The sequence below is a fragment of the Coccinella septempunctata genome, chromosome 5 (genome assembly GCF_907165205.1).
Source record: "Coccinella septempunctata chromosome 5, icCocSept1.1, whole genome shotgun sequence".
Taxonomy (NCBI): Eukaryota; Metazoa; Arthropoda; class Insecta; order Coleoptera; family Coccinellidae; genus Coccinella; species Coccinella septempunctata.
The window spans coordinates 23,814,942-23,834,676 of NC_058193.1; the positions used below are offsets into that span (position 1 = coordinate 23,814,942).

At 34.5% G+C, this 19,735-nt stretch overlaps 2 protein-coding genes across 5 annotated transcripts; both read right to left on the reverse strand.

Annotated features, from left to right (window-relative positions):
- Positions 1-148: 148 nt before the first annotated feature.
- Positions 149-14,186, reverse strand: LOC123313856 (ileal sodium/bile acid cotransporter). Of its 4 annotated transcripts, none has more exons than XM_044898931.1 (8): positions 13,975-14,186; positions 3,189-3,348; positions 2,979-3,128; positions 2,677-2,921; positions 1,780-2,217; positions 1,001-1,187; positions 480-555; positions 149-412 (listed from the first exon to the last, which is right to left on the reverse strand). In XM_044898931.1, exons 2-8 carry the CDS (start codon positions 3,346-3,348, stop codon positions 301-303), a joined length of 1,368 nt encoding a protein of 455 aa, XP_044754866.1. In that variant the 5' UTR covers positions 13,975-14,186; the 3' UTR covers positions 149-300. The 4 variants fall into 4 exon arrangements, with proteins under 4 accessions (XP_044754866.1, XP_044754865.1, XP_044754868.1 ...); XM_044898930.1 differs by lacking the exon at positions 13,975-14,186 and adding an exon at positions 7,316-7,517; XM_044898933.1 differs by lacking the exon at positions 13,975-14,186 and adding an exon at positions 7,316-7,517 and having other exon boundaries at positions 149-426.
- Positions 14,187-17,505: 3,319 nt separating this feature from the next.
- LOC123313492 (protein hairy-like) lies at positions 17,506-19,436 on the reverse strand. Its single transcript, XM_044898401.1, has 2 exons — positions 19,221-19,436; positions 17,506-18,037 (listed from the first exon to the last, which is right to left on the reverse strand). The coding sequence occupies exons 1-2, from the start codon at positions 19,269-19,271 to the stop codon at positions 17,603-17,605; spliced, it is 486 nt and encodes a 161-aa protein (XP_044754336.1). The 5' UTR covers positions 19,272-19,436; the 3' UTR covers positions 17,506-17,602.
- Positions 19,437-19,735: the final 299 nt, after the last annotated feature.

Genomic DNA, 19,735 nt, shown 5'->3' on the forward strand with positions numbered 1-19,735 from the left:
AAGTTATAAATTGATATATCATATATAGCAACTTTGCTACCAGACCCATGTGGAAAAACTTCTGCCACAGAGTTTTTTCGATGAAGAAACCATCATGAATAAATAGTTTTAACTTTATGATGAGGTCCAACAAATTACGAAAAAAAAATTAAAAATTGAACATTCACTGTAATTGCGAATCAAGTCAACAATTGAAATTCTTTCTGTTTAAAACAATCAACCACTTAAATAAAAATTCATTGAAAATCAACATTCAATAATAATACTCATTCGTACTGATTCAATGGAATGAACGCCTTCTCAGGTTTCAGGTCTTTCTTCCTCTTGCCTAGTGATTGTGTAGCATTCTGGTTCTTCCGTATTTCTAAGAATACCCTCATTATTGTTCATGTGCTTGGAAGGGCCTCGTATCCTGAAATGTATTTGCTATTATCAACAATTAATTTCCACTGAAGTGAATATTATCTGTGAAAACATACCTCGCTTGAATTTTCTTATAAATGTAGATCCCTACTAATGGAATAGGAGTCATCATAGAAACTGCTACAGGGCACACTGGAAGGTAAGAAATAAGCAATCAATTTTTTACTTCGGTCTGAATTAGAGGGTGAAATTTAGCTCATCGAGCTGAACAATACTAGATTATTCCAGCGTAGCACATTATGATCTATATTTTCAACCCTCCTTTTACACCATTTGGTTTTTCCCGGAATTACATTGATATATTGGGATCATATACACGTGTTCAGGTTCATTTTTGCAACCTGATACTTTCGGGGATATGCGTAGCGTACGGAAAAAAACCTACGGTAAAAATCCGATAGTGTGAAAGTAGCATTATAAGTAAATACCTTTCTTACTAGGTAACAACGAATATTCAGTAAGTGCTGCTGTAAAATCTGGTTGGTTCAAAATCACTTCAATGATACATGTTATTGAGTAAAGTATTTAAGTACTAGTTGGTAGTTATAGTAGCCCTACTGCTTCATCTTATGCATACCTGTCGTTAAGTCTGCTGCTGGCTGTGTCAATGAGAACCTTAATAAAAATATAGCTATCCCAGTATTTTGTATACCAGTCTCGATAGCTATTGCTAGGCAGTCTGGATCTGCTTGTCTCAATATTTTGGATAGAATGAATGCTGCTGTGAAACCTAAATATGGTAAGGCCATCCCTGCTACAACGATCTGAAAAATTTTAACATAATTGTCTCGGTAGTAGACATTGATTCGCATTACACATGGTATAATGAACATTTCTTTATTGTTACCCTGAATAATCTATGGAATAATCCTAGGGAAATAGCTATCGTTAGTCGTCCTTTTCAATATGTATTTGGTTGAAGCGTAAAAAACACTGCGTACTTTTGAATACATATAAGAAATGTTTTGGTGTTGACTTTTTTGCTTCATGACATTAACATTTTAAATGATCCTACCGGACGTCGTTATATTTTGAAGATGGCTTGTTAAAAAAAAATCACAATAAATTTCCCTACATTGATAGCTAGACCATTGAGAAAATGCGTTGGTTGGTGAAGCTTTTTCATTTTTGCCTTTAGGAGTACCTTTACGCACAATCGCTAAAATAATGCGTTCATTAGTTCTTGCTACCACCATTGTGCCAGTTCTAAAGAAGACGATAATCTTCAAATCCGTACCAATCAAAACGTAGATACTCAAAATATAGAACCTTTAGTTTTGGCTACCGAAGTGAAGTTTATAATGATGATGAAAGTAAAGACTAGTGATAGTTGATGAGTCAATTCTGTATACTCACCTTCCATGAGAAAATCTTGAATAAGTACAAATTTGTCACAGTAGCAAATACAATAATAAACAGTAACAGAAGTGAGGACAATCCTTTCAAAATCCTAGCCAAGAATGAAGCCAAGTTTTTGCAGTATCTAGTCAGCAAATATCCAATTGCTAATGGTATGATTAATCCAAAAGCAGAAGTGGCAATGTGTCGATACGGTACAACCAGTTTCGCTTGGTTAAATATCAGTTTGCCCAAACTGAATATCCATAACGGCATCATAAGGAGCGCTACGAAATTGCCCAAACTAGTCACTGTTATGGAAAGATCTACATTTCCATCTAGCACTAAGGTCCAAATATTGGAGGCTCCCCCAGATGGAGCTACTCCTGTGAAAAACATTCCTAGTTGCATTTCGGGGCTCTCAGGAAACAAAACTCTTCCGAGTCCATAACTTAACTGAAAATTTAAAGAATATACATAATTATTAATTAAAAATTCAATCATTTTGGAAATATTTTTAACTGAGACTATTTAAAACTATATATTTCGATAAAGAATATGAAAGCTTTCGTTAATTAAATATGCATTTAATATTTTTTATTTATTATTTATATTTTTCAAATATTTTTGTATTGATAAAATGTAGTGAAAAAAAAACGAGTAGGTACGTACACTGAACAGGTTATTCTTTATAAACGATTATAACTCATAACTATAAGATCGCATATAAAATCTTAAGATCATAAATTACAACTAATTTTTATCCCAAATTACCAACACAAAAAATGAATATGAAAGTGGTCCAAAATTATACCTAAATCGACTACATTTAAATTATGTAGTTGGATATAAAATTCTCACCAACGTAGAATATAGACTTCTTACTAACGTAGATTATAGACATACATAACTTACCAAGGGCATGAATATAAACTGGCTACACAATCCTATCACAGGACCCACGGGTCTTTTCAAATTTCTCTTCAGTTCACCCCAGTTTAAAAAACATCCAAAGTTTATATAAATAATACTGACTAAAGTAGCCACTGACACTGTGAAAATTGTGTCTATTAAACGATGCTTTCTTATAACAATTACATCTAACGCTCCATCTAACGTTTTGTTCTTTTTAACATTTCTGCAAGAAACTGAGGTTTTTCCTGAAAAAACATGAAATATTAGATTTTTTTACGATTTCAGGGTACGGATTTCATCACCTAAAAATACTCCAGTTACATTCATTGAAGCATACTTAGGTAGTTCGTTGTAAGTAACATATATTTCTTGATCTATAGTTGCTATATTGCCATCATTCGATTTCAACTGCAGTAAGTATGTCCCATCATCTTCATATTCGTCTGCCGTGTCTAGAATAACGTTGTTCAGTTCAGTTCAGTTACAAAATATGATCAGACTATTGGAATTACCTTTGAGTATAGTATATGGCACGCTTATGGTCTCATCCATGTGTACTGTAACAGACTCATTTTCGAATTTGATGGACAGGGCATTTATTACGACAGTGTTGATCAGAATAATGGCCAAGATGAGCAATAAGATTTGAGTTAGACCATTGAAAGGACACATCTGAAATTGAAGCACGATGTGAAATTAATTGAATTAAAGATTTAAATGCTCGGTAGAAAAAAAGCAGCACATATGTTCAGGAATTGGGACTTTTCATATAAGAATTATACTTTAAACAAGATCAATAATAAACTTGCGGGTGAAAATAAATTTAGATCGAACTAGAAATGTGAAATTTGAGGAATATGTACAAATTTTCACTCACTCACCACCATCATGTTCGAATAAAATAAAAATTACTCTCTCAAGGAATATACTTCTGGAGTGTTTTGGAAACTCTGCGGTTTCTGCTCGTTTATTTCAAGTTTTCGACCTATTTCTTAAGTAGAATATGCCATTATATTTTTTTAACCCAATTTCGGAACACCCCCAAAGTAAAACATTCATTCATTTCAATAGAACAAATTATCTTTTCGAGTAGGTATATAATATAATCTTTCCCAACTGTATTCCAGAATTTCTGTCTATCCCACTTCCTGTTTTGTCATTGGCTTCGAATGAAAATACCAATATTTATATTGGACACTGGATATGAGATATTATTAATTCATGCTTCTGCCGATGTCGTGGAAATCCCAACTCATTCCAACAAATTAATTCTTAAAATTGTAATTTATAGGAAAACCTAGGGCATTCCTCTGAAATAGTCCCCAAATCAAATCAAATCAAACGCAGAAACTTGATACGGAGTTCTAGCAAAGAAGATATTTCATTTTGGACTGTCTTTTTGATCGTTTTGAAAACTTCAAAAATATGAGTTTCGTCCTCGGTTTCGTTATTGAGGTAATTAATAAAAAGAAGAAAATTCATCACCCAGAGTTTGAAGCTATTTATTATTCGATATAATGATAGTACGTGTATATTTGATGATAATTTTTCAACTAAAAAATTAACGGCATGCAAACAGTTCTTGAGTTCTGGAAAAAGCGTCTGTCCAACCATCATAATGGGGTCGTAGGTTTGCTCGGGGAGGTGCTTTTTCCAGAATTTCAATAATTTTCCGCATGGCGTTAATTTTTCAGTTTATATTTGCTTCCAGAAATTAAAGTTTCATCCTTATCTTTAAGTTTTCATTCAAAAATGTATTCGAATATTAAAATAGAGAATAAGACTAATACGAGCATTTTTTATGAGAGAGCAGAATCGATGGGTAAGTACTACAAACTACAAATAATATTTTATTTGAAAATCTTGAACCAAAAGTGGATAGCTTATTTTATTAGGAAGATTGATTTATTAGGTTTGTTCGTAGAGTGGTTTGCAACGGTTGTGAACTGTATAGAGCAAGCGCAATTCCATTTTAGGGTAGCGAAAATCCACTTGCGCTTGATCTGTACAGTTTACAACCGTTGTGAACCACTCTACGAACAAGCCTATTACAATGACATTAGAAATATCATCACAGAAGGAATAATTTTTTCAACTTGATTTTTTGGCAACAGAATGACCATGTTGAAGCATGTTATTCTGGAAACGGTCTTGGTTAGAGTTTTGGTACCTTTTTTCGTAAAATGAGGTTTCATCATTTGCATCTCACGAGAGGGTGGTTTTAAGGGGCGGTAACCCCTTACACAAACAGTATAGTCATAAGACATTATTTTTTGTATAGAGACTTCAGAGTAGTGAAAGATTACATCCAAATATCTTCCCCTTTCAATTTCATAATCTAAAAAGTGAAAAAAGTTTTTTCACACCTATCTCATATGAACAAAAAAAGGAGGGGGAAGAACTACACAATAGAGGGTCAGATAGTTATTAGCTCTTTGAAAGCGCTGCACCTTTCCTGCAGCGTGCATGATTCCAAACATCAAGGAAACAAGGGGGAATAGATATTTTATAGATAAGACAAGATACCTATATCAAATATATCTCGGCGAAAGGAGAATTTGAGAGAATATACAAGGAGTTATGGCTACAGTGGTGGGGGAACCGGAACAGTGAAATTGTAGATTGCGAAAAATGTTTCCTGCTGGTGCCACCATATCAAATACATATGAATCCATCCAGAGCAAGGGTACTACATCCTTCCGTAAAACGGCAATGGGTTGGAATGTTGGAAACACAATTTTTTCAGCAATACAACCTACATCTACATAAAAAACTCTCTAGATAATGGTGGGGTGAAAATTACGTAGGGGCCATTCCGATGCGATACAATGGTTTGGATTCTATTGTATGTGATAGCCGATCGATTTTTCTTTATTCCAGGCATTATGAGATCTGCCGTTATGCTGATGATGTCCTACAACTGACTTATTAATTTTTTCCAGATTGAAAGTTGATGGAAATTATTGGAATTGTTATCGTTATCTTGACGTAAGACTACTTATTACCACAAAAAATCATTTTGATGAATTTATTCTATTTGGGTAGGTATAGAACTGCTAATGTTATAGAGTATATATAGCTTGTTCGAATTCTAATGCAATGAAATATGACTGCTATTATATCTACAGTTCCAAATTGGACACTCGTGGATTCGTGTATTGTATAAATTCCCCTAATGACTTTTCGCTGATTAATCATAAAAAATGAATACCAACCGAACTCAGATTTCAATGGAAATGAGCCAATGTAGGTTAATGGATGAAGAAACAATTGATTTTGGTAAAGCTAGGGGATGTGAGCTCCAAACATAACAGCTAAGACAACGGAGATCTTTTTCATGGCACGCAACCAAACTTTTATGGATTCGTTTAGTATTTTCAGAAGGAAAGTGTTCATGACCAACATATATCTATGGATACTGAATTACCTACCCTTCATTCCAATATATTTGTCGCAAAAAGTAGACAACAACGGAATATAATACCTGATATCAGAAGTAAAAGCAGAAAAATTTAAATGAATTAAACTTTCGCACTTTTGCGAACAAAACTATTATGACAGTGAAACAACATTCTTTCGATTGATGAATGTGAATTTTCAATGGGCAAACGTTTCTGTGAAATACTGAGTTACTGATGAGAGATTCCACATAAATTTGCTTGTATGTCATCTGTTTCTAAACTCCAACGAGTATAGTCAAGAAGTGGGTTATGGGTTTTAAGCATTTCAATCTTTGTTCAGTAACCTGAAATTCTCGAAAATTCTGTTCCGAGAAATATTGCGTGCTGATGTTTCTTCACAAAGTAAGAACTAGTAACGCACAAAATTCACGTTTTCTATATTTACTATATTTTGTAGAAATTATGGCTTATTTGTAGAGTAGTAGTAATTGGTGAATTATCTGAAATAAAAATGAATGATTGAGGACTGTAACTGATATGTTTTTCATTCACTAATTATGTTGATAGTTTCGATAACACTTAAGAAGATCAATCATTCCTAGTGATGTTATTGACCTCAAAATAAGTTCAATCCTTGATTTTATTAAAAAATTAAAATGGAAAAACCATCCTCGGCAACAAAAAAGTCAATCTCTATTTCTGGTAAAAAAGTTAGGGTTCACAATAAAAAAAATTCTACCCCTCATAGAAGGTGCAAGGCAAAATCCTCAGCTATATACATGAAAAACTGCGTAATTTAATGTTAAAAAATGTAAAAATCGACCTTTTCAAGAATTTTTCTACAAGATAGTGAATACCAACCGAAGATATAAATTTTGTGCGTTACGTTTTTATAATTCATCCCTTATTAGGTATATGTATATAGGTACTTATTTTTCGCAAATGTCTTCGATGGTATTTCTTCCTTTCATTGAAACGAACATTGATCCAAAATAAAGTTCATTTTCAGTGCATGAAGTTTGAAAATTCCTATAAACAATTAACTTCATAGTTCCAATAGGTAAAGAAGGATACATTCAGTTTTTGCCTTACTCAACTTACAATTTGTTAACCTTGACGAGCAAGAAAACGAAATTGTCCAATTATTCACAACATACACAAACGGTATTCAATAGAGTCTGAGAATCTGTTGTAATGAATGAGAGTAAATGCGTTTTAAGTAAAGTTTACTTTCTTACTGTATGTTCATAAATTATTCCTTAGTTTAATCCAAAAGTATCACATCAGTGTTCATTTGATACTGTGATTATTCGCTCATTCTCGTCCGAAAATTAACTAGAAAGGCTAAATTTATCACTTCTATCTGCTAACTTCGCGAGATGCACAGTCATACTAGACAGGATAGTGTGCAAGCACGCGGCATGACCTAGAACGAAGTGTTCAAGTTTAACTTTCATTTTATCTTTACGGCCGGCAATATTGTGAAACGGTAGAAAAGCGAGAATTATATAGGTCAATATTTCCATCAGTTATTGTTTTTGTTTTTGACCACTTATTTCATCTCAGTCTGGATGGAAATTCATCCTTTTTCCTGGAATTCCAATTCCAGTGCTAATCAAATTTTTTGGTCATCTTTGAATAGTTCGTATATTTCTTGGATAATCCATTATCTTTGCTTGAATAAACAATAATATTTCAATATTACCTAGAGGTTTTTGATTAGAAATTATTTTCCATGGACTCTCCAATCATTTTCGAAGGAGCTGCCCAGGAAATACAATATATTTTTTTAATTTTTCCATGATGATTAAAGGTGTGCAGTAGGATATTTACCTATGAGAAAATAATGCTTATTTGCCAATTATTTGAGTGAAAAACTTTTGAATTAACAGGGAATATCGACACCAAAATTGTCATTCTCATCCATATCTCCTCAGGAACTTTTAGCTTTCAATTAAGCAATTTGACTATTATCAGTCTTTTGATTTTGATCAGAAAAATTATGACAAATCGACAACAAAATTCCATATGATAATAAAATCAAACTTGTGGATCGAATAGCTGGACACTAATGCTTCTTTGATAATTTCATCTGAAAATTAAAAAGTGGACAATTTGTTATATTTATAAACATTCGACAACATTAGAGATTTTCTTGAAATACTCCAATAATAAAAAAGAGTTCAATAATTCTGGATTGCCACTGTTCTTCATCCTAATGAAGAATGATTTAATAACGATAACAAAAACAATATGAACAAGAATTTAAAGAATTTTAATTTTCGAATAAAGCCTGAATTTCCCCAAGATTTTTTTTCTCTGATTAAGGCTTCCGAACGAATTCAATAACTCATTCAGATTGTTTAGATATCATCCATTAATCACAACTGTTACAAAAAATTGCTTCTGACAAAATAGTAATTCAACTTATATCACTAATTAGAGAGAATTATGCAAGAAAAACTTAAGTTCTTGTGATCCAAATATGCCCAATTCTTTAAGAACGATGTCCTAATAGAGTGATGTTTCTTCCAACAGATCCGAACAAATTCAGAAACGTGTAAAAGTTGTCATGTAGACATGTATAGTTGGCTAACTTTGTTCAAGAATCGTGTCATGTTTTCGCTTCAAAGTTTCAGTTTAACTACGAGTTATATTCGAGTAAACGTGAAAAAAGAAACGGAAATTCCAACTAGAAATTTGGTAAAACCCATGGAAAATCATTAAGGGGTCAATATAATCAGCTGTCGTGAACTTGACCTTTCTGCTTGAATAGACTTGAATGATAATCATTTTTATGCAATTCAAATATAGATATCCTTGCTCTTGATCATTTATATGTATCATTCGCTTGAAACAATTGTATTGCCTTACATAGTGAATGCGCATCAGGAACTATCGTCCAATGGTTTGTTATTTGTTTTGCACACTATCACATTTTCAGACGACATGATAACGACTATATAAGACTAGAATATAAATAAGTTTATTTTGGAACCCTGGAGAAAAAAGTAACCCTGATATAAATTAATTTAATAAAAATTTAAAAATTGATGAGAAAAAATCAATAGCAGTTGAAGGACACACCAAAAACTGGGTTTACGTTGTGCTTAAATATTTCCATTTTTTTTAGTTTGAAGTAGCTCGAAATAAAGTGAATCACGAGTTGAAGAACTTTGAATTAAAACGTATTATATAGATCAATAAAATAAAATGGTTGTGAGATTTCGATGAAAATACTGGGTGGGAAATTAAGTAGCTCGTTTGTGTGTAATGTGTATTCTACACAAGGAACTAGTCTCAGTGGACTGTAGTTGCGAATGAATTATTAAAGGTACGTGAGATTAGTCTCGTTATGAATGAAGCAGGAAGAGATGTGTTTATTTAAATAAACCCACACACATTCTGCACAGATTTTCAAAAATTATTCGAGGTCCATATACTTAAAAATTAATTCAGTTTCAAATGGTGCTCTCATTCCTGAAAACCTTCCTGTAATATCTGCAGAAAAAGACAATGTATATTTCGTCGAAATAATCAGACTTTTATTACTATTATGATTCATCCCCCTAATTACCTACATTCCTAATCAAAAACAAGACGAACGCGACTGCATCGGTGAATTGCACCTACGCCTACGTGAGAAAGACCTCGTCATCCATTGGAAAGAGTAATTCTAGTCCAGAGGATCATTTTCATCAACAAATATATACAATGTGCTACACCGAAGAAAAAAGCGGACAACTTTTCGAGAGGAAAACATATCATTTTTCTATAAACGTCAAAAAATGACAAGGTTCGCGCATTGACAACAATATGCGAAGTGACCCTTTTTTTCATTTTCCTTCGTTACCATGACACGGTGCGCGAAGTAGTGTGCGAAATACTTACTTCGCACACTGCATGTAAACTATATGGGATTTTTATATCTTAACCTTTATGTTCCTCAATCAAGCAAAAATCCAAGAAATCATTCATTTATTAATGTATAACAATAATTAAGGCTTTCAAATTGTGAGAAAATTTAACACTACCTAATTTTATTTATTATTCACAATGTTAACATTAATGGTGCAGCCAGTGCACTAACCCATAATTAGGTATTCCTAAACCAGATAACTCAGATTCAGCTCGTGATATCGTAGATTTAGGAGTTGGATAAGACTATCCATTTTTGATTTGCAAGCAACTACCGTAGAGGTGACGGCACTTGATCCTGAAATTTCAATACTCTTTTCCATATTAAGCTAAGCATGTTACTTATTTTGGAATAATATTTTTGACGTTTGTAGAAAAAATTTTGTTTGCATCTCATGCGCGAAATACTTTGGTGATCTCGACTATTTTTTTAACTCGGCTGCGCCTCGTTAAAAAAAATCAGTTCTCGATCACCAAAGTAGCATTTCTCGCACTAGATACAAAAATAACTATTTTAACATTCTTATAACGATCAAATAGAATAATTCATGAAATTTATTATCTACTGCTGGAAACTCGTGATAAACTTAAACACATAAAATAATTTTTACCTATATTGTACAGACATCTTACGAATTCCATTCGTTGAAATATTTTTGGGAAGGAAATTCACGTTTGCTATTTCCTAGGTAAGCTTTGACTGGTTAGATGACTCCTTGTGAATTGTTTGAGAGTCGTAGGACTGCCGGTATCACCGGAAATGACACCAACTTTCGTTTTTCAAATGGGTAACCCTATATTTCATTATGAAAATTGATTCCTGATAAAATTCTGCGTTGTTTGAATTTCAAATTTTCGAATTTCCTCCAGAAAATTGTTTTTCTACGTGAAATTACGAAAACAAATCTGAAAATGGAGGTCTGATGAAACATGAGTAACTTCTAGGTTTTCCATTGGGAATTAATACATACATGTATAACATTGTATGAAGGTTGAGAGCGAGGTTGAGAGACATTGTAAGATTGAAGTATTCCGTAGTTTCATAAAAAAATCTTCTCATAGTTCTTATTCATTATAATTCTCATTTCATGAAACTGCCGTCCTTGATGATGAATATACATTTCAACAAAAGTTAAGGAAGTTCAGAAATTTTGAAAATGTTTCTTAAGTTTCCATTTTTATTCATCCATAAATTAAATATGAAGAATAGAAGAATCTATATGCTTATAAGCATTTCTTTCGCTCATTTCTCTATAAATTTCACACCGCATCAGCATCAGTTCTCTCACTTAAAAAGTTAAGTGAAGAGAATGGCCTCCCCGAATATCAACATTGCCTGACACCGCTTTTGCATACTTTAGATCAATTTCTCTATTCAATTGCAGTAAAAGCTCATAATTGCAGAGGATCTCAAACGTGCTCAATGGGATTGAGGTTTGGTAACCGAGGTAGCAGGGCCAAATGCGGAATACCATGAATTTCCAGAGCTTCACTAGAATTCTTCCACGATGGAGTGGCGCATTATTGTCCAAAAATGAAAAAAAATGCCTAATAGCAACAACAAAAACGAATAATATTCCCATCACTTGCTTTATGTAAATCTGCGCATTCATGATACCATCCAGGACCAACGATTATGGGCCTGTTCCGATCATTGAACTCTAAAAGAACTGGAATGGCATCTCGATGCAGGCAAACTGAGGAAGACTGAAAGGGAAGATGTAGAGCAATCTATCTCTCTCTGCGCTCTGACAATTGGTTTATATCGATGTAAACAAAAACAACCCGGGGCGTTTGAAGCGAGACGCCTGCTGCGTCCGACGTCTGATGCGGTTATTCGATTGGTTGCCGAACCATTAGAAAGAGATGGGTTGCTCTACATCTTCCGTTTCAGTTGGACACAGTTTTCGTCGTATTTCGGTACCTAAGAGGCCATTCCAGTTCTTTCAGAGTTCAATGGTTCCGATATTGCTGGTTTTACTGGCCAGCAATCGAATAATAATAGAACTCGAACGACTGGGCCAATAGGCATCGTCTCTGAATTACTGACAGTACTGTTCAGGAATATCGGAACAGACGGTATGTCTCCCCAAACAGTAACTGTATCGTCTCTGAACGGATGAAAGGATCTACGATATCACCAGAGGATAGGTCCACACCCGAAGACGCCGAAAACTGTTCATATTTCGACTCATCTGTGAACAATAACAGACCTCCACATTATAGTTTAAATTCACGTGTTCATTGGCCCAATTCCAATCGATGTCGATTACACCACAGTGACAGAAACGTTCAAAAGCCGCTGTTCCATGAGTCGACGAGTGCTGAAAGGCTCTCTACGATTAGACACAGAAACCGATCTTGTGCTGGAGTGGTAGATCTTGAGCGTCAACTTCTCGGTCTTTCGATCACGTTTCCAGTTTCTCGATATGGATGGACGAGCCGGGAAACTACGCTTCCACTAACTTGAAGAAAATACAAAATTTTTCAGATTTCTAATATGGATGATTGAATCACCTCTTAAATTCTTCGTTTCGTGATTGAACCACCCCTTAAATTTTTTGTGATTCCTTGTCAAAAAATAGTGGGGGTCTTTCATATATGCATATATGAAAGACCTGACATAAAAATCCATGGATTTTTATTTGTTTTTGAGGAGCTCCTAGCTTGAAACAGCTGTCTGAAGATGGCACCTGTAAAGCAATTTTTTGATTTTGTTCATATGAACCAGAAAACTGATAGAAATGAAATTATTATACAGGGAGCAAATAGGCAATAAAAAATTTTGGTGTTCCTCTGTAATGTCAGCATGATATCCTCCTACTAGGTAAATTTAAGTACGAAGATAATTCCAGCCTTTAGGACTCACGATACGTACCTGTAAATGAATTAATTTTTTTTCTCAAAAATCATTACTTTTACCAAGAAATTATACAAGAGACATTATTTGTTCGAAATGAATAAAGCTATCAAAAATTACATTTTTAACGAAAAAAGCAAAACAAATTTTAGGGGTGGTTTTTGGTATCCCTTGCAATTTTAGGGGGAAACTACCAAAATTCATTTCGATTACCTTCTCGCTTCCATAATGAACGCTCAAATCCATTTCTGTCAATTTTCTGGTTACTATGAAAAAATTGAAAATTGCTTTTCAGCTGCCATTTTGGAGGAGTCGTATCTAAGCAGGGGCGAAAAGAAGAGAAATTTAAACATACAAAGTCAATTTATGGATACCTATGTATTTCAAATATTGATTGAAAAATATTCTTGTTTGGTGCTTCGGTACAGAGATTTTTTTTTGAACTTGTTATGGGCTCCTCTGATTTTGCAACATCTAAAAACACTAGACAGGATGATACCTATATTGCAATTGAAATTTGTTTAAAAAAATATGGTTCGCGTTAGAAGCTTTGCATTATTTTTCATAAACAGTTTTTTCTACAAACTGATTTTTATTATTATCCATTACTCGTGGTTCAGATTTTGAAAGTGAAAACCTATAATTTTCAAGGAAGTGGATGTTTGACTCCTACATATTCCATTAAAATATTTTTATATTTCACTTCACTTCATCATATAGTATTGTATAGTATTTCTAACATTCGAAAATTAAATAATTAATCGAAATTTGAAAAAATTTTCTTGAATTGATTTGAATTCGAAAGTTTTATTGATTAAATCAGCATAATGATAAGGGTATAGGAAGAATTCTTATTTCCACCTGCTTTCACACCGATAAATAAATTCCGAAAATTTTTCTTTTCTATTTCGTCACATTCGATTAAAAAAAAGTTAAAAAAATTTAACATCAGCAGTTTTGTCTTGTTCTGGTAATTTCCCTTGTCCTGGTAATTTTTCTTGTTATCACATTATGAATAAAACTGTTAAAATTCAAATCAATCTACGAAATGAATATTTTTGATTAATTTGTGTCAATATATTCAATCATTTTGCATAATGTTGCACTGGATCCACTTACCTCCAAAACTTTCAAAGTTTGGCGCCCTTTCCAATAGTATCAATTGAGAAAAGTAAAATATCACTTTCAATCGGAGTTTGCCTAAGTTGAATAATTATTGTCGATTATTATTTGAAGGTTAAATGTTATTGCATTCTTTCACAGCACTAACGGTTACCCACGTGGGGGAAATGCGAAGAGGATGATGCTCTTCCTCGCTGGTCAACTCCCGGCTTCATTAAAAGTATCCTTCTAGTGACGTCAGCATTCAATTGGCGGAGTGGGACATGGTGTCACGTGCGCGCTACGTTGCCCAACATTTGGAGAAATGGGGGTGCATTGAGGATTTCATCCCCGATTGGATAGGGGTGAATTTTCTCGGACCCGCTTTCATCATTATGCTAAACGATGGTGTTCAATTGAAACGAATTCTTTAATGAGAATATCGGGAATAAAAGCCTGAACCCACTTTATTCACAAAGGTTTTTGATGTTGATTTCTACTCGAATAATAATAATGAGAATTTAATGAATTGAAAGTTATATGGAGTAACATAAACTGTTCTGAGAAAGTTCGATCAAAACGCCAAGATTTTTTTTGGTATTGATTTGAGAAACTCAGTGTAGTTCTTTGCTGGCTTCCTTGGAAATTAAATCGATTATTGAAATCGAGCAAGAGCCACCGAGAGTTGTGGGCGGGCCAACTCCTCCCTGGCTCGAATCTACCTAAACCCATGAGGGAAATGTCACATGTCCCTCATTCACACTCTGTGCACAAGGGTGATTTTTTTTAAATTATGCATCAAAGAAAGTGTTTCAAACAGAAATTCTACATACAAGGGTGTTCTAGAGTTAAGATGTATAACATTAGGTGATTGAAAATCAACCAGCAAACTACCATCCCACAATTCATTCATTCATTTTTTATTGCTAAATCTCGTTACCGAGAATAAAGCTACAAATCGACTAAAAAAGCCGAATTATCGGTGCTAACAAAATTATAATTTCTTAGGGCTACTTGCGACTGTGTGGCCTCCTGTGACTGAAGAGACCCAACCGTGACCTACAGATCCTTCAACACTCTGAGCATGGATAGTCACCAACCAGATCTGGCCGCCGCTGTATTCTTCTCGTCGAGTCTCCATTATAACTGTGGACCAAAGACCGCCACTGTGATCTGCCCATCAACGCTAGTTGTTCCCAGTTATGATTGGCATTAACTGATTTTAGGGATTGATGCAGTATATCCTTGAACCGCTTATACTGGCCTTCTGGTTTTCGAACTTCTTCGGTGAATTCGCCGTACAGATCTATTTTGGGGAGTCTTGAGTCTTGCATCCTCAGAATGTGGTCGCTCCATCTGAGTCGGGCTCTCGTTACTTGAGTCTCAATTGTTGTAAAACTCGCGCGCTGCAAGACTTCTACACATATGAAACTTTGTGGAACTGATGTGCATTATTTGTCTCAGTTGACGTTGTTGTGTTCAAGCTGTTTAATGTGTCGCCTGTAGGGAGTCCAGCTTTCGCTTCCGTAAAGGAGCGTTGGGAGGCTGTCTTGATCTTCAGATTGAGGTCGTGATTTTGCAACACTCTGTTCTTTAGCTTCCAGAATGTCTGTGATGCCGAATTGATACGGTTGTGTATTTCCGTGTCCAGGTTATACCTAGTATTTATGAAGCTTCCCAAGTATTTGAACTGCTCGACCTTTTTTGGAGTTTTATCCTCCAGGCTGATATCTATTTGAAGGTTTTCTGGCGGACTTACCAGGATTTTAGTTTTGTCAATATTGAGTTTGGGGCCTAAAGCTTCTTATATATGTTTATAGGTGTCCATAACATTATCTGTAGATCCTCTGGGCTGCTAGCGATAAGTGCGCAGTCGTCTGCATATTGAAGTTACGTGATAAACTCTGTACGGGTTTTTGCTCTGAGGCACTTCAGGTTAAACAGGCCTCCATCAAATCTGAATTTTATTCCAACCCCTCTTGCAGGCATACACATGTCAGCAATTATCGAGACAGCTATAACGAAAATATTGAACAGTAAAGGCGCTAACACGCATCCTTGTTTTATTTCAGAGTTGGTTGAGAAATGGTCGGTTGTAGAGCCATTATGTTGTATTCTAGCGGTGTTGTTGGTATGGAGGCTTTTACACACTGCTAAGAATTTTTCGGGTAGGTATTCTCCAAGGCGTCTCATGATTTTCCATAGCGCTCTCCGATTCACCGAGTCGAAGGCCTTACTTAAGTCCATATAGGCTGTATAGATCCTTGATTGTTGTTCACGAGCCTTCTTTTGCAGCTGTCGCAGGGTAAAAATTACACAAAGTATCAACAGAAATACCATTTCGTAGAGAATTTTTTGGAAGACTTTCAGGACCAATTTGAGGTTGATTCTCACTATACGTTCCATACCCTTTTCTTTATTTGGTGTAAGTCTAGCCGCACATCGAGGGCAGCGTAGCCTAGCACAGCACAGCGAAGAAACTATTCCTGTGCCCTGCCAGGAAAGTTGGAAATTTCCAATTCCGATTAAATGGGATTACTGTGGCTTTGATTGGGTTAATGTTTAGCTCCACTGACAAGCTCCATTGTTCAATAATACTGAGGCTCTTTTGAGTTAAATCGCATAAGGTGCTCTCGTATGTTCCTTTTACTATTGAAACTACGTCGTTAAGCATATATTATGCAAATTTGGGACATATATTCTTTTATCAAAACGAGCGTAATTCAAAACAACCAATTTGAGCATATTTGCAAAAAAGAGCTGTGTGTTTGATTTACTTCATTCATTCCAAGTTAGATACACGCGGGGTATATATCATAGAGCCTAGGGTGGCTACCCTAGTGAGAAGCTATCCCGCCTATCTAGGATATTTGGAAAATGATGAGAGGGAAGCGGCAAGTACATCTTATGTATATCACAATTTCAATTGGACGTATTAAGTCAATAAGGGCGGCCACTCACATACTGTCAGTTTTAACGGCATAGTTATAACTGCCAGATTCAACTGTGGGTTAAGATGTACACACAGGTGCAGTTCATCAATTGTTCAATCCTTCGGTTTGTTTCATGGATTCGAGCAGATCCACAAACTAAATTTATAAGGGAAGAATTAGATTTTCTCAATTATTCGCTAGTGCAGCGAAAAATTACTATCGTTGGTTTCTACTTTTGATTCTGAAAAAAGATACAGTCATGAAAACTGCAACATCTCCACACGAAAGATTAATTGCTACCCTGAGATTTTTGGCCACAGGACAATCGCATGAGTGTCTAGAATTTTCTACAAGAATATCTCCTCAATCATTTAGAAAAATTATACCAGGAACATATAACGGCTATATACCCTTGCTAGACACAAACTGAACCGAGAAGTTTTAAAACTGCACAGTTGAACCCCCACACAAGGTCAGTTCAGTAAGTCCTAAATTTGCAAGATTGGTCTGAAAACCATAGTAGATATAACAGTTTTTCGATCTTCAACCAATATTTGCTCAATCTTAATCTCAAGAATAACATGGAAGAAAATAATCTCAAATTAAGTACGACCACTTATGAAATGAAAAATAAAAATTCAATTTATTAACAACATATTTACAATTTGTACAAAAATCACAGCCAGTTCGTTTCAATTGTATGCTTTGGATGGTCACCAAGGTCTCCAGACTTTATCCTCAATTTTCATTGCATAACCCTCGTTATTCGTATTGTGTGTTTTCGTTTCTTTGAGATCTGTAGAGGGAACAACAAAAACCACCTCTCCACTTTTGAGCTTTGTAGGTATGAGAGTTAATCCTAACTTGATGTTTTCGGTAGAACTGTCTGCTGCTGATCTGACTACGTATTCTTGTTGTTTCGGCTTGGTTTGATCTTGTATTGAGTTGACCTTTTGGTGGAGGTGCTGCAGGTAACGTACAGTCATTTCCAGAATATCCGCCTTTTCCAGTTTCGCAGTTCGTTGTCCGCTTTTCTTGCAGGCCCCTTCCCTGACTAGGGTTTTCGAGTCCAGGAGTATTTGTTTCAGGGTTTCAAGGCTGTCGTTTATCCTTGCTCGACGTTTTTTCTCCATCAATGGTTTTCTTATCTGGAAAAAAAAAGAAGTGTGATTATCATTTTGTGATTAAAGAATAAATACATCGTTCATAGTTAAACAACAATAATGTTCGCTTGATTTAATCCATATTTTTTTCCTAGTTTTTTCACACATCTATTCGCCTCGTCGTAACTTAACTAAATTTTATACAGGAAATGAAATGATGATCCACTAATGTGTGAGGGTGCATATTATGAATAGTTTCGAAAATATTTGTGGAGTGATTCCTTGTCAAAAAATGGTGTGGGTCTTTCATATAAATTTTTAGAGCAGCCCTTGCTTGCAGTTTTTTAAAGATGGCACCTGAGAAGCAATTTCAAATTGAAAAAATTTTTTGAAAGCTTTATTCATTTTGAACAAATAAGGCCTCTAATTTCTTGCTAAAAGTAACGGTTTTTAAAAAACAAATATGTAATTGTAACAGGTGCGTATAGAGTAAGACGCATAGGCAGGAATTATCTTCGAATCAAGTAGGCGGATATCATGCTAATATTATAGGGAAACACAATCAAAATTTTTTGTTTGCTAAATTTCATTTCTGCCATTTTTTTAGTTTCTAAAAAAAATTAAGAATTGCTTCTTAGGTGCATCTTTAGGGAGCTGTATCTCAGCAGGGCTGCTCTAAACATTATATGTACAACCCTATTTTTTGATAAGGAATTTTTGAAATCTCAAGATATATCTACTTTTTCACGGTAATGATTCAAGTGACAGTTTCTTCTTCATTTAGATATTTTGTATCTCAGAAAGAATATACTGATATACATATTTTATATGATATATATATATATATATGTACATGTATGTATCGATAGGATTATTTTACTACAATTTAAAAAAAAGTTCGTCCTAATTTTTGGGGCACCTGTATTTTTGTACCAAATAAAATGAGAATTGTGTGAAATAAGTAATGTGCGAAATTCATCTGGCAGATATTTATTAACGAACTTTCTTGCATATCTTGATATCAACGATGACATTTTTTGAATGTTGCTTTTTGAATCATGTTTAGTGTGAAATGATTTTTTATTTCATAAAGAGATGTTTTTAGTTCTTTATTTATGTTTAACATTTTCCGATAGGGTGACATCTAAGCAGTATTCCAAATGTTGAATTAACATTTTTTTTTTTTAATTTTTTTTTGAATGAAGTAAAAAAAATATTTTGTGCCTACCTTTCTGCTCTCCGAAATTATAGCAGTAGTATGTGTAATCACACTCTTCATTTTCGAAAACGTTTTCCAATAACTATCGAAAGCACTAATAATTATCGAACTCCGATGATTTTTCGACAACTGATCTAGTCGCACTTTGAGAGCTGAATGTCAAATTTTCTATATACAGCGTGCTCTTAAGACCTTCCACCCCTCCACTACTACCACCAATGCGGCTTCATCAATACCTGTTCATCTTTTCTTGTTGATCAGCATGACATCTTCAATTGTTATGACATGGATCCAGGGACGTAGGAATTTAAAGAGCGGCGGGTACCCCATACCACAGTTAATTTAGTGTTCTAAATTAAGTAGTAATTACTTTATTCATGGAGGAAATTAACTGTGGCTCATTTTGTCCACCATAGATTCCATTCACAGATTTCTTGTATGTTGACGAAATTATTATTTTTTAAGAGAAAGTAGTGGTGTTATGAAGATTTAAATACATATTTTTAATACTCCACCTTTTTCAC